Below are 16200 nucleotides of genomic sequence, written 5' to 3'. Positions count from 1 at the left end.
AAATGTTTGCAGTACTGCATCATTCCATCATTCCAGCCCACCTACTCAGCTTCACAGAGACTTATTCAGTTACATTCCACCTACTTATGTAATCTACACAGTGTATTAATGAAGAAGAAGCCATTAAAGGACAATTAAAAAGATGATAACTGGAGCACATGATGAGTGCGGTCAGTGTACGTAATGCAGTAATATAATCTAGTGGCTCCTGGTGTGGTATTTTAACATAAGAAAAATATAGAAGCCCACCCAGCTTACCTTTAGGGCAATAATATCAAACCTCCCACTTTGCAAACCTTCAGTATAATTTCACAGTAACCTCCCTTGCTGCAGAGCTAGGCCTGGAGCTATATTTCATTACACTCCAACATACACACACACACACACACACACACACACACACACAGACACACACAGACACACACAGACACACACAGACACACACAGACACACACAGACACACACAGACACACACAGACACACACACACAGACACAGACACACAGACACAGACACAAGGCTTTATATCAGCCAGCAGCCAAATGTAGAATTAACTTCAGTCAGTTTGAATGGAAGTTAGTGAATATTATGAGTGTGTGTGCTGGAAGAGGAGCATTTATGGGAGACTTTAAATAGTGGGAGATGGCATCATAAAATATCTAGACTGCAAAGCTAATATATATACCAGCAGGGTAGTGTACAAACACAATGGAGCGGTCAGGAATGTGCCTGTATCTCACACGTTCTCACACACACAAAATCTGCTTCGCATGCATTTTTGCGGCCATCGAGGTAACGTGATTATATTTATTCTGTCCTGTTTATTCTCTACATCTATTTTGTAGACATGTAGATACAGTCAAGTCTGTAAACTTACCTGAAATGGCAACTTTGCCTTTACATGGAGATCGGTCATCCATTGGTCCTGCATCCGAAGACCTGAAACACGTTCACATCATTAAACACTGACGACAACAATGTCATTTTAAAAACTGTCCATCCTCATAATGCATAAGCTGAGTGTAAACACAAAGAATAATAAATCACATATACACAAGTGAACACTACTGAAACCATGTTGCCTGTTACACTCTGACATGACCATCTTGTTGTTACGGTAACGCTGACTGTAAATGTTACAGCTTATAAACAGCTTGTATAAACAATGCATTTAGTTTCTTTACACGAAAGATATTCTTGTGTGTAAGTCACTATGGTAGACGTGTTTAGACCCAACGCTCGTCATGCTGTATAAGATTACGATAATACCAGTGGTTGACTGAACTCCTAAAATCTAACCCGACCTCCCGAGGTCATGTGTTGTGCAGTATCCCAGGCGTCTCCGCTTGGTTTTGATGTTATCTGCTGCCTTTTAATTCTGCATGCCTGGTTTTCTTCATTTGTGAACAATCCTTGGTCACACATCCACTGACCTCACACTAACTACTAATCCAGCTCTGAAAGTCATGTGAACTATCTGACCTTTTGAACTCATGACTCTGGGAAGCTACTTAACGTTCATCAGGGACTCGAAATGAAACTAAAAACAAGGCAATCTAAAAGAATAAATCAATAAAAATTATGAATATGAAAAAAGAAATTAAGCTTTGAAGTCGGCAAAATTTAACCTGAAGTCATACCTGCGTGCGACCCGCTGCATGACCTGCGCTTCTTTCATGCGTTGCAGCTCCGACATGTACGCCATGATGCGAGCGTTACAAGTCAGCAGACTCTTAGAAGCCTCCAGCGCTTGATCCCTCTGTGAACAAGCAGCCAGGAGTTTACATGCTCCCTCTCGCATCCGGATCTCATGGTCGATCTTCTTTTGGATATCGCTGTCCTGAACAACATACAAAAAGATGCAAGATTACAATGTTGAATATTGCACTAAAATGTTTAAAAATTTGTTTCTCTCTTATAAAAACCAACAAAAAAAACCCCAAACAATTATCAACGTATCATCATATCAGAACAACATAATTTGCTCAACCATTCATGAGATAAAAGTTGGAATCTGGATTTAGCTGATCTAGACAAAGGTACCATGTAAAAGATTTATTCAAGATAGAATAGAATAGAATAATAAAAAAAGAACAGAAATTTAATAGAATAAAATAGAACAGAATAGAATTTAAAAAAAAGAACATAATAAAATATAATAGAAATAAATAAAAAAATGTAATAGAATAGAAAAAAATAAAATAAAACATAATAGAATAGAATAGAACAGCCTTGATTTGTGACATATACATTACAGCACAGTAAAACTCTTTTCTTCATATATCCCAGCTTGTTCGGAAGCTCAAGTGCCCAAGAGTGGCAGCTTGGTGATACCAGCAACCCAGCGCCTTAACCACTGATCTACCACTCCCAGACAATAAATAAATAAATAAAATACATATTTACCAATTTTACACCATGCCACAATAAGCCCACACACCCTTCCCTCTAAGAAAACATTCCCTAAACTCTCAAAATGTGTGTCTGCTCCACGCCAGGGCAGAACCGGCAGTGTCTCGGTTCAGTCACGCATGAAGCAGGGTGCAGAAATGAACACAGAGCAAGAGCACAGCCTGCTTTGAAGTAGCTGTAGAGAACTAGGAAAACCTGAAACGCACACCCTGTGCGTTTGTGTATGAGAAAGAATTACGGCCCTAAATTGAGGATGTCACTGAAACTTGGCACGGGAAGAATGAGAAATGTGAAAGGTTGTGAACGTATACACTGTTACAATACAGAAAATGTACTTGTCCAATATCTCAGAAAAGTGTACAGCAACATCATTTATTTATAATAACAACAAACACTAGTCATATTACCAGCCCTGTTCAACAAAAGTATTTTAAAAAGAAAGTCTGCTTTGCAAAAAGACGAGAAAGAAGTGAAGACAATCAGACAATAAGGGAGAACAGCTGTGAAAAGAGACAGTACAGATGTTTCCACGTTGACCCTTCAGGGACTGTTCCCAGTTCCTCTCTGTGATAAAATGTTGTGAGGTGTCGTAATGTTTGTGTGTTTCTATGATCCTGCAAATTATACACTTCAGGCCATTTTGTCCACCTAATGGGCTTGCCTGCTTGTGTTTCTATAACAACATTCTATAAATCCAGGTTCAGGCTTGAAGAGCTCATTAAGAATAACATGGGTTTCAATTAGGAGAACACAAGTGCTGCACAGACGGACAGATGTGCACACCAAAAACTCACACATAACTTCACATTCAGCACTGCAAATCCACTTCTGAAGACTGCATTCAGCTCATCATTGATGCACAATCTACTGAAAGTCGTATGAAAGGATGTCAATCAGGTTTTAATGTTCTCGATTACTCTGAATTTAAAGGACAAAAAATAGGGCTGCAACTATCTATAATCCTAGTAATCGAGTATTTTACCAATTAGCCCTTTGATTAATCGGATAAGAAGTAAATTTTCTTCATTAAGGAGCAGCACTAAATATACAAGAGAAAATGAAACAGGTCTTCAGAAAATGAAACAGGTAATTGCCATATTACATCAAAAGGCAAATACAAATACATCAATAAAAAATGTAGAAAAATAAATCAATTTCAAATGACTTTAAAAAGGTAAACACACTGTGTGGTGTTTTGTTTATGTTTTAGTTTGAAATCATCCCAAACTTTCGAAACTTCCTTTCCTTTTTCTTTGGCCTGAATCTTCTCCTCGCCGCTCGCCGTTTTCTCTCCGTTCCTCCACTTTTCATTCTGTACCTTCTGCTGTGTTTACATGCCCAGGGGTCTCATTTATAAACGTGGCGTATTCACAAAACGAGGCTGAAAACGTGTAAAAGCTATTTCCCACAACAACAAAAAAGTGTGCACCTGTAAACTCTGAGCCCTGTGTACGCACGTGGAAGGCTTTCCTTTACCTGCGTCGCCGATTCCCCTTCTCGCCTTCTGCGTTTTCACATTGTGTGTACACAGGACTCTTACAGGCGTTTTATAAATGAGACCCCAGAGCTGGTTTTGCCTACTGAAGCATTACATCAGCCATTCTGCTAACTAAGAAGTTGTCTTTATTAGCAAGCACAAAAAAGATCTCTAATTTACATGTTAAAAGTGAGTGGGATTCAGAAAACAAGCCAATATGAGATAAAAAAAAAAAAAAAAAAAAGAAAAGAAAACTATAGACATTCCAAATAGCTGAAAAGTATTTGGCGATACCATCACCAACAGTGAAACTATAATTCAGAAACGAATACAGTTATTTTTCTTCTACTCCTTGGCAACGTCTTTAAGTCAAAAAATCTGCCAAAAAGATTTTTAAAGTTCCAAAACTAACAGAAAAAGACCTTAAAGTTCTTGCAAGTGAGCAGAATTTAATCACAGTCAGAAATATCATTTTGCATTGGAACTTCAACAAATTCAAGAAATGTTTAAATTTAGAATAGAGTTTAGAGTTTAAATCCAAAAACATTTTAAAATATTGCTAAACTATATGGATAAAAGTTTGTGGACACATCAACATGAGATTCATGTGTGGTTTTTGATCCAATTCCACATTTAGTCTCTATTCCCTGTTTTAATATCCTCCACTCTTCTAGAGTGTGATTGTGGAGATTTGTGCTCAATCAGCCATAAGGGCATTAGTAAAGTCATGTACTGATGTGAGGTGAGGAGGCCTGAGGTAAAGTCAGCTTTCCAACACATCTCTGAAGCAGGCTATTCGAGATCTTGCACTCCATTCCATGTACACCTGTGTTCATGTAGCTCGCTTGTGCACATTGTCATGGTGGAACAGGTTGGGTCTCCTAGTTCAAGTTAGGGGTGGGCGATATGAGCTAAAATTCACATCACAATCATTTCCACTGTCCAGACGATATTGATATTACATTGTGAAAAAGATTTTGGAATCACATTTTAGTTGACCATAGTTAAATTATGTTTGGCTAAAATATTTACGGCTGAAGATCTCTGTTGCACGTGTGTGGGTGCAATTCCTTATATATGCTGACATGCATGGTTTTGAATGCAAGTGGTTTAAAAGATTGCTGGTGCAACAATGCGGCGTCACAAAACTAGTATTAGCAGTATTACTAGTGCAAATTAGCATAGTATTGTTTGTTGGTCAATGACTGAGATTTCTATGGATACAACAAAATAAATTGATACGACCGGCATAAAAACTGGTATTTTCGAAATATAATAATAAACGTGAATCCACTGTGTTGTTGTTTGTTCATTTTGCTCGCTTGAGGGTTTGAATTTAGCGCTAATGTATTATGTGTTGGCGGCCGGAGCAGCCCCTTTAAGAAGGTAGCGGATGGAGGTAAGACATGTGACCGAGGCATCATGACATGCAGTGCGTTATAGACAGATGTGGAGAGGTTTAGGCTACAGGTAGGCACGTGGTCCAAAACCTGGTAACAATTGCACTGATTGGAGAGCCTCGTGTTGTTTAATAAATGCTCGATTTAAGCAATTTTCCAAAACCAAAAACCATTAAGCTTCCCTGGGAAAGGGGTTAAGACATTGGACTTTGATAATCCATATCATAGCACAACATAACACCGGTAGTCATGTTCACACCGACATAGTGCCCACATCTAGTTCAAGTGATGGAAAACCACATCCAAAAACCTCCTATACAATTTTGTGCCTCCAACCTTGTGGAAAGAGTTTGGGACACAAACTACCACATATGGCTGAAAAAGTCAGGTGTCCTGATACTTTTGTCCATATAATATATTCAGAGCACTGATATATAGATAGAGCACAGATACATAGTGGCTTTGTGTCACTACATTGTTGGGTGTGACGTGTCTCAGGAAGATCAGTAGCTCTCTGTTCTTTAGGCCAGCAGAAGGCCTCAGTATATTTTTAGCAGTAAAATAGTTAAGCTGCTGCTCTAGCGGCTCTCCCAAAAACAACACCGAGCTCAGCTCCTCTTCAGTAATAATGACTTTCCTATGCCACCACTTCATTCATTTACAGTGAGAAGCTCTGCGACGTCTCCGAACAAGTGCCAAACTTTGATTTGAAGCAACAACAAAAATCCAAGCAGTGGCTTAAAAAAACAGCTCTTGCCCTGGGCTTAAAAACGGGGGAAAAACCCCCGAATGAATGCTTTACTCTGGTCATGTAAATGCAAATGACATCTATTTAGATGGAAATGATGCATGGCCTCTTTCTGCAGCTGCCCGAACAGGCATTCACAGTCAGCGTGTGTACACACATTTATACGTAGTGTGAAAATGACACAAGTGTGATGCAAATAATAGTCAAAGCTCTCTGAATCAGCACTGACAAAATAGTTTACGCCAAACTGGGCAAGTGGGTGTACCTATAGGAAAACATTTGTCAGAGTCAACATGTTTGACACCTGCATGTCTGCGCACACACACACACACACACACACACACACACACAATGGTGCCAGCCACCCTATGGATTTCATCATCTACTAGGTGTCAAAAAGGGGCAACATGCCAGGCAGAAAGAGTGAGAGTGTGAACGAGAGCTTGGCCTGTAGAATAGGATGTGGAAAGCGAGCAGGATCATAAAAGCATGATGTGGAAGAAAACAGTCACTATTCTGTTGCTGCACAATGAACAGTGAATACTGAGGGGAATAAGTGAGCGAGTTGAGATCATCACCCCTAGTTCAGACCCTTCGAGCATAACAGCTTTAACTTTTTCAGCAGTGTGAGCTACAGGAGCTCCTCTGTCAGATCGGACAACATAGACCAGCCTTCCCTCTCCACGTGCATCTATGTGCCTTGGCCGTACATGACCCTGTCGCCGGTTTACCACTGTTCCTTCCTTGGACCGCTTTTAATAGATACTGAGCGCTGCAGACCGGGAACATCCCACAAGAGCTGCAGTTCTGGAGTTGCTCTGACCCAGTCATCTAGACATCACAATTTGGCTCTTGTTCATTGTCCCAGACAATCTGAGTAATATGGGGCTAAAAGGATTTGATCACTAATGCAGACTAAAAGCAATAATACCCAGTAAGAAGGCTTTTACATGCACCAGTAAGATCTTCTCCCTTCATTCTGTGACATAAAGCTAATTGCCAGCATGCTAATGGACAATAATTACACAGTACCACCTCCTTCATTGTTTAACATTCAGACACTCAGACCGGACTCGCTACTTCACCAGCCTATCCTCTGCCTGTATAATTGCACTGTAATTGCAGAAGAATTTGCAACGAGACCATGGCAACTCCACCGCTAGACTATCGGAAATGCCTTTTTAGACAGGAAGCACATTGAGTCATGGGAAGTGACTCTGGGTCTTTGGAGAATATCCTTTAGTTTGAAGTCCCCGGGAAAAAATAAATAAATAAAAAATCTCGATTACGTAACCGACAGCTCTTTTTCAAAAGAATGAGGCAGAAAGTTTTGAGAGCATTTCTTCACTTCGCAATTAGCGTATCTCAGAAAGCTTTTACTAAACATTCCTGCAGTCTTGTGTCTCCAAGATGTGTTGTGTTGTTTGTTTTTTTTTTGCTGTTTTTCCGGTTTGTGATCTTGGATTCGGGACGGTCACATGGACAGCGGCCAAAAACGGACGATACAAGACTGTTCGTGAGACGTTAACTGATGTAAAAAAAACGCCTTCGATGATAAATGCAAGCAATTATAAGCAATGTGCCATGTGTCATTGGTGACTACGTATCATTTATCATAGGTGAGCTGGCAACTGTGTCTGATCACAAAGGAGACAACATGGTGACAAATCCTGCTGACTCAGACATTAAATTGCATCAAAATAGTAAAAATGAAAGTCGGTAGCACCAATAAAATACGGAGGAATTTCAACACTACGACTTTTGGTTTGTAGTAAACGAGAAAAATCTTAAACTCCACGTGGCGCTGCTTTAAACATTTGCATACGACTCTAGAACTCAGCGTTAAATCATAACTCAAAGCTACAAACCACAGTACGTATTTGTATGTTAACTTAATTTCAGATGCTTCATATTAATCGGTCGTAAGGTAAAAACCTGACCGAACTGGCTTTCATCATGGCTTTTCAGTGAACAATGGAAGCGAAAAGAAAAGGATGTGAGTAAGAAAGAAGGAAAGTGTCATGTTGTTTACCATCTCTAAACACAGAAATGTGGAAATCTGAGGAACGTACTTTATATAGCATAAAAACGCACATCTGTGTAAACGGGAGCGGGAGGTATTGGAGAAAAAAAGAAAATCGCTAACCGCAGGTATTCGGCGACTTACGCCGGCGAAGCTTTTTCCAAACCTCGTAAGAGTTCATGAAGCAGCTGCAGCAATAACATGAGCAATGAATTTTTGCTTTTGGTGGAGGAATCGTCCGCCAGAGCAAAACAGGAATCTTAAAATATATGAACAGTGTAAAAGCATTATTTCACTAATACCCTTCGGTTTTGATGCTTTTTGCACATTGACGACCGAAACTCACTCTGAATTATAAGCTGAGACAAGTTTATAATGTAAACTTTTTTATTTAATTTATAACCTGTCCTTAAAGAAAAGATTGTCCTCCAATAGTTCTAGGTAATGAAGCATATTAAGGTCTCGTATTAACAACTAAGAGGAAAAAAGTCTTATTTGCTCTAATTCACACTACTACCACTTAAACTAAAGTTGCCAGAGTAAATTATATGAACACAATGCTCTTACAGTGCACAAGTTACAGTGACACCCATAAGCAAAACACAGAAAGAAAAGGCAAAATTCCTGCCCACACCCAAAATGCAGGTTTTCACTGACCGTAGAGATCAAGCCTCCAATTAGCTGACCGCAGTTATGCGCTCACACACACACACACACGCACACACACGCACACACACACACACACACACACACACACACACACACACACACACACACGGTCAGCTTAATCCCAGCGCTCATTCATTCGTTTAGAAATGAAGACTGGTGTGTGGCCAGATGTTTTAAAGCCAAGAGCATAATGACAGAAGACACAACTATAATCGAATAAATGACTAAATAAATTCATGTGCTGCCAAGTCCGATGTTCTGGTTGCCTGGAAACTACAGCTTTTAAAGGTACTAGCAAACGTACCAGCTAATGCACCAGCATATAGCAGGCTAGCTAGCAAGATAAAAATTTGAATAAAAAAACAAAAAAAAGGCTGCAAAACGCTGGCCAGTGTTTATGTGATAAGTTTGGAGTTCTGTCCTTGATTTGCACATGAACCATAGAAATTGTGTCTAGCTAACATGATTAACTGTGAGATGACCCATGTATCAGTTACAACATGAGAGTCTGTTACTCCATTGTGAAGCGTATACATTTTTTTTTAAACATGGCTACCTGCAAAAGTCAATAAGGAGAAAATGGTTCTTCTGGCCCACTATAAGTAACTTGGAATAAAAATCTAATAAACCAGACACAGAATCCTTTTGTCTTGGGAACTCTGACCACTAATTTGTTCATCCCTATAAAAAAAATAAAAAAAAAGGCAATGACAGGACGCTTTCAAATCCAATCCAATATATAAGTGCATGTAAGTGTATATATAAAGCATACTCAGTGTGTGTGTGTGTATGTGTGTGTACGTATGTATATACATATACAAACACACTGAGTATACTTTATATACACAATATATGTTGGTGGTCAATCGTGATCGTTGTATTGAGCACCGCTGGTCACTAAATGCTGAATAAAAATGTATTTGAAACTTCTATAGAGCATTTCACATGTCCAAATCTATCATGCAACATAAAAATATCCTCAGTTATCAACATAAGATATATTTGCCATGTTGTTCACCCACACCATGACCATGACCATTTTCCCACATGCTCCAAACTATAACAAAGTCTGCATTGAGTCACACAAATCCCAATCTGTGCCCAGTTTCTCAGAAAAACTGAATAAACCGATATTGTTCAGGCCTTTTTTTTTTTGCACTGGCTTGTTTTTTAGAGCCAAGATGTTTTTGTTCATTGTTTTGTGAATATGCTACTGGCACAGCAGTTCACAGTTATTATCCTTCCACATGCAGTAAAAAAAAGCCAAAAGCAGAGTTGATTATTAATTCCTACAGCCAAACAATACGAAAAAAAGTAGTTCAAGCAACAAATAACGGCACAATTAGTTGAGCATTATTATGTAGGCTAAAACGGCATTCCATTAGAGCCACAGCAGCACACTGCTCTCATTATTAGAGCACAATGGGCTATTTGAGATGTGTATGTGCGTTATCTGTAAATGTGTACTGTGTGCCTTTGAGACTGCAGCCAGCTGTTCTCCACCAAAAAAAAAAGGAGTGCAGGCTTTTAGCACAGATGCGTACTGGCTGGAGATGTGGAAAAATCAGAAACTCATTATACACCAAATCTACAGTGAAGAGGAGTACGACTTAACAAATCCAACATGGAGTCCACATGTACCGATGAGTAACCAAATAAAAAAACAGCCTGACTTTTAGTTATGTGCTGGTCATCACAAGTCACCACAAGAGCTTCAGTGCAGCTTAGTGTAACTTATACAAGTCCCTGGAATTGCACAGGATCAACTGACACCAAAACTGTTCTGAAAAACTCTCTCAGATGATGGTGGTGTTGAAGATGATGGTGTTGAAGGGAACATGTCACTTCAAAATCTCTCACAGACGTTCAGCTGGTGACCTTAAAGGTCATATGACTTACAACATAGTGATCTTCATCATCCATTCAATGAGGTACATGTCCTGTGGATGGTGGAATTTATTTACATTTACGGCATTTAGCAGAAGCCCTTGTCCAGAGTGACGTACAAAAGTGCTTTTAGTCTCTATTGAGAGTTTTTTTTTTGTTTAAGTGTTTCAGGAAGAGGTACAGTACAGAGGTACTTCACCTGTCTCTTGAAGATAGCCAGGGACGCCACTGTTTGGACATAGATGGGAAGGTTATTCCAACACTTCGGTGCCAGAACATTAAACAGCCTTGAAGTGTACTAACCTCTTACCTCTTAGAGAAGGTGGTACTGGTCCAGCAGTGCTGGAAGATCTCAGACCGTGTGGTGCAGTGTGAGAAGTGATGAGGTCTATGAGGTAAGATGGTGCTGGTCCATTTTTGGCCTTGTAGGCAAGCATCAGTGTTTTGAATCTGATACGTGCAGCTACTGGAAGAAAGTGGATGGATGGAGCAGTGGGGTGGTGTGGGAGAACTTAAGCAGGTTGAACACAAGTTGTGTTTTGGATCATTTGCAGTGGACGAATATCCTTCAGAGGAAGACCTGCCAGCAGAGAGCTGCGGTAGTCCAGTGTTGAAATGACAAGAGACAGAACAAGCACCTGGGCAGCCTGTGGGGAAAGAACTGGTCGAATCCTTTGGATATTGTAGAGATGAAATCTACAAGAACGAGTCACACGGGCAAACACGTGAGGAGAAGGACAGCTGATTGTCCATAGTTACAAGGATGCAAGCAGTGGCTAAAGGGGAGAGCAGAGAGTTATGAAGATATCCTGGATGTAATCCTGGATGAAATGATTCCCATCTTGAGAGAAATGTTTTATTAGAGGATTAAAATAAACAGCCTGAAGAACCTGCAGATCATCTACACTTAGAAAATACGACCATGCAAAATGCGTGAAAATCATCACATTCTACGAAAAAAAATAGGCAAAATATCACAGATCCATTCTGCGTGTACATCTCACACACGTATGCGAGAATGCGGGAATAATTGTCAACTATAGCACTGTTTACAAGGAAGAGAAAAACATCCTAAAGCAAGGAGAGAACGACTGAAATATTAACAGGCTGTGATTTTTGCTTAAGGGGTGTAAATACTGCATGACACATTCCACAGATTATATTTGCTTCCTCAAACTGTTAGAGTTAATAGGTTTGTTTATTGCCTGTTCATTGGAAAAAATCAACAAAACATTTTGCTATCATTTGCAAAGTGCTGAATTCTTGCTCTTCAGTGCACCAGTACAAGGCAGTGTAAATGTACTAAATAAATAGAAAAAGTGAAAATGTGGAAGGAATGTTGTAATTAAATAGACACCTATTATCAATCACATCATAATATGTCTATGAATACAACATTGAAAGTTGAATCTATAATGTTGGTGATGACTATAATGATCTCGGTTGTTTAGGAGCACATGGTTCCACAACTGACTGTATAAGGTTGTAGAAAGGACATTACTCATAAATCACACTCTGGTGCTTATATTTCCTCACTCTACAGTGTTTGTAATGTTTTTATGATTTATAATTACACTCTTGGTCTCACCCAAATGAGGATGGATTTATTCGCTGTGGATTAGGGCTGTACTTTAGATAGTTTAACTAATCGAGTGTTCGACCGTTTATTCCATTGTTGTGAAAATCGCTATAGAATTAAACATGAATGTTTGGATTCTTAGAAGCTTTGTGGCGTTACAATGGCCAGATAGCCGCAGCAGTTTACACACCCTTAAGCGCAACAGATTTAACTACAACTGTGTGTGTGTGTGTGTGTGTGTGTGTGTATGTATATGTGTGTATATGTGTGCGTGTGTATATATATATATATATATATATATATATATATATATATATATATATATATATATATATATATATATATATATTAGGGATGCACCGAATATTAAACTAAAACATATGCAATCTGAGCCACTCATAACTGTCAATTTATCAGACTTTAAGAATGCACAAGAACATGTGCAATAACAATAATTTAAAACCGTGCAATATGTTTGATAGCGTAACTACGTACTCGTGGTCTCTTTTTCTTCTTCTTTTGTATTTATACATTGTGTTGGGTATATACTATGTACTGTATTATGTTTCTTATGTTTTATGTTTCTACTGTTTTTTTTGGTTTTTTTTACATATTTGCACATTAATAAAGGTATATCTTATACATAAAGGGCATTGTACTGAGCACTCAATTCCTGAATAGAGGTCTACAAACAATGCTTGCACCAGGCATACACACACTACGATCCTACGATCCTTCTCAATGGGAGTGCACATACTATATATATATAGACAACTAACTGTGGATTATAAATGAAAGCAACCAAAAAGCAGAGCTTAATGTTCCAGACTAGACAGCCATTTCCATCTTTTCCTCCTGGTATATTGCTTGGTGAAGCATAAAATCACTGCGGGCCTGGATTGCCGCATGATTGAAAAGATACTCCAGGGGTGGATACAAATCTAATTCATTAGCTTGCAAAGACAACAGACAGGTAAAAGCCCCAGTGTGCTCCCCAGTCCCATGTTTCAGTCAGATAGAAACCTCAGAAACCTAATTATTATCATTTAATAAATCAAATGTCCAGCTAATTATCTAATGCATCAATACAGACTTATGGAAACTACTTATTACAATTAGTATCCCTTTCTGATAACAGAACAACTGTGTAGCCACAGTCCTTATATACTTTTTAATAAGTTATAGACATTTTTAGCAGGCACCTCCACAGCTCATGGGGCTTCATGTCTGTCTTCTAGATCACCACAGGACTATAAAAGAGAGCAAGGGAGTTTCCCTTTCCCCTATGCTAGCAGCGGGAGCAGTACGCGAACCCTGGCTGATCTCGGATAGCAGTTCATCTCAGGCTTCAGCGCTGCTTGAAGGAGTGAGAAGACTTACTGTAATGAGCCAGCAGCAAGTACAAAAATGATGAACTTCAGAAGCACTGAAGCCACAATCCAATTATGGTGCATGTATTACATCAAGGTGCTGTAACGACTAGCTAATGAAATCTGCAGAATGTTGACGAAAGACATGGACAGAAAAAAGTGAGATTTTAAAGCTACAGTATTAAACGTTATACAGTGATATGGTGTGAATTTCAATACAGGTGACATCTTTATTAGGATATTTCTCTTATTGGATTTGATTTACTTAAATACAAAATGTCACCACTGTAATGTGCACCAATCAGTCATAACATTATGACATTATAATAGTATGACTGGTGAATATTATGGCACCTGTTAGTGGGTGGGGTATATTAGGCAGCAAGTGAACATTTTGTCCTCAAAGTGGATGTGTGAGAAGCAGGAAAAATGGGCAAGTTTAGGGAATTGAGCGAGTTTCACAAATTGTAATGGTTAGATGACTGGGTCAGAGCATCTCCAAAACTGTAGCTTTTGTGTGGTGTTTCCGGTTGGTCCGATCCAACAGACGAGCTCCTGTAGCTTAAATTGCTGAAGAAGTTAATGCTGTTGATGCTCGACAGGTCAAAACTGATTTGGCAGCAAAAGGGAGACCAACACAATATTAGGCAGATGGTCATAGTTGTGCCTGAGTACATTTAGAAGCCGAAAATACTGCATTGTGACCGTGCTGAAATATGATATACATTGAGCTGGTTTGTATTAACCTCAATAACGGAGTTCAATGATCTGTGCCTACGTGTGACTACAAACCAAACAATGAAATTAGGTTTAGTGGCTTGCAATTAATCACGAAGACAACGTCGCCCTGTACATAGCCACAGAGCCTATGCTTTCTGCCATTAATCTTCTTCCAGTTGCCTCACACACACACACACACACACACACACACACACACACACACACCTACACAAGAGCACACACGACATGTACACACTTTCTAAACACCGCTGCGATCGCTATAGTGCTATGATGCCTGACGAGTCCTAAGTATGTACAGATTACAGCATTCGTTTATAATAATCATAGCTGCACTTCTGGCTGTTTTCGTCATAGTGTATATACTGTATATTTCTCTCGCTCTCCCTATATATATATATATATATATATATACACATATATATACATACACACACAAACACACACACACACACACACACAATATCTTATCACCTACTGCATCTTCTGTACATTAATCACTCTCACCCTTGTACTATTGTACCACTGTGCTATTTATTGTAAATATGGCACTTAATCAAACTGAATTACTATATAATATAGGCCAGAATAATTACAGGTTATTAGTAGTAGATTGCATCATATCTATAGTACAGACCAAAAGTTTGGACACACCTTCTCATTCAAAGAGTTTTCTTTATTTTCATGACTATTATAATTGAAGATTCACACTGAAGGCATCAAAACTATGAATTAACACATGTGTAATTATATATGGAATTATATACATAACAAAAAAGTGTGAAACAACTGAAAAATGTCATATTCTAGGTTCTTCAAAGTAGCCACCTTTTGCTTTGATTACTGCTTTGCACACTCTTGGCATTCTCTTGATGAGCTTCAAGAGGTAGTCACCTGAAATGGTCTTCCAACAGTCTTGAAGGAGTTTCCCGAGAGATGCTTAGCACTTGTTGGCCCTTTTGCCTTCACTCTGCAGTCCAGCTCACCCCAAACCATCTTGATTGGGTTCAGGTCCGGTGACTGTGGAGGACAGGTCATCTGGCGCAGCACCCCATCACTCTCCTTCTTGGTCAAATAGCCCTTACACAGCCTGGAGGTGTGTTTGGGGTCATTGTCCTGTTAAAAAATAAATGATGGTCCAACTAAACGCAAACCGGATGGAATAGCATGCCGCTGCAAGATGCTGTGGTAGCCATGCTGGTTCAGTATGCCTTCAATTTTGAATAAATCCCCAACAGTGTCACCAGCAAAGCACCCCCACACCATCACACCTCCTCCTCCATGCTTCACGATGGGAACCAGGCATGTAGAGTCCATCCGTTCACCTTTTCTGCGTCGCACAAAGACACGGTGGTTGGAACCAAAGATCTCAGATTTGGACTCATCAGACCAAAGCACAGATTTCCACTAGTCTAATGTCCATTCCTTGTGTTCTTTAGCCCAAACAAGTCTCTTCTGCTTGTTGCCTTTCTTTAGCAGTGGTTTCCTAGCAGATATTCTACCATGAAGGCCTGATTCACACAGTCTCCTCTTAACAGTTGTTGTAGAGATGTGTCTGCTGCTAGAACTCTGTGTGCCATTGACCTGGTCTCTAATCTGAGCTGCTGTTAACCTGCGATTTCTGAGGCTGGTGACTCGGATGATTTTATCCTCCGCAGCAGAGGTGACTCTTGGTCTTCCTTTCCTGGGGCGGTCCGCATGTGAGCCAGTTTCTTTGTAGCGCTTGATGGTTTTTGTGACTGCACTTGGGGACACTTTCAAAGTTTTCCCAATTTTCCAGACTGACTGACCTTCATTTCTTAAAGTAATGATGGCCACTCGTTTTTCTGTACTTAGCTGCTTTTTTCTTGCCATAATACAAATTCTAACAGTCTATTCAGTAGGACTATCAGCTGTGT

At 39.5% G+C, this 16200-nt stretch overlaps 1 protein-coding gene across 4 annotated transcripts in view; it reads right to left on the bottom strand.

Moving 5' to 3' along the window:
• rtkna (rhotekin a) overlaps window positions 1–16200 on the bottom strand; it is a 62588-nt gene that overhangs the window by 11571 nt on the left and 34817 nt on the right. For all 4 annotated transcript variants that reach the window (XM_083526957.1, XM_083526955.1, XM_083526956.1 and 1 more), the window contains exons 2-3: window positions 1640–1839; window positions 877–938 (exon numbers count right to left, since the gene is read on the bottom strand). In XM_083526957.1, coding sequence (XP_083383083.1) covers window positions 877–938; window positions 1640–1839 — 262 coding nt within the window. The remainder of the gene's footprint in view (window positions 1–876; window positions 939–1639; window positions 1840–16200) is intronic.

This window comes from Silurus aristotelis (genome assembly GCF_946808225.1).
Source record: "Silurus aristotelis genome assembly, chromosome: 23".
In the NCBI taxonomy this organism is placed as follows: Eukaryota; Metazoa; Chordata; class Actinopteri; order Siluriformes; family Siluridae; genus Silurus; species Silurus aristotelis.
This window is presented reverse-complemented; position numbering and strand designations above follow the sequence as displayed.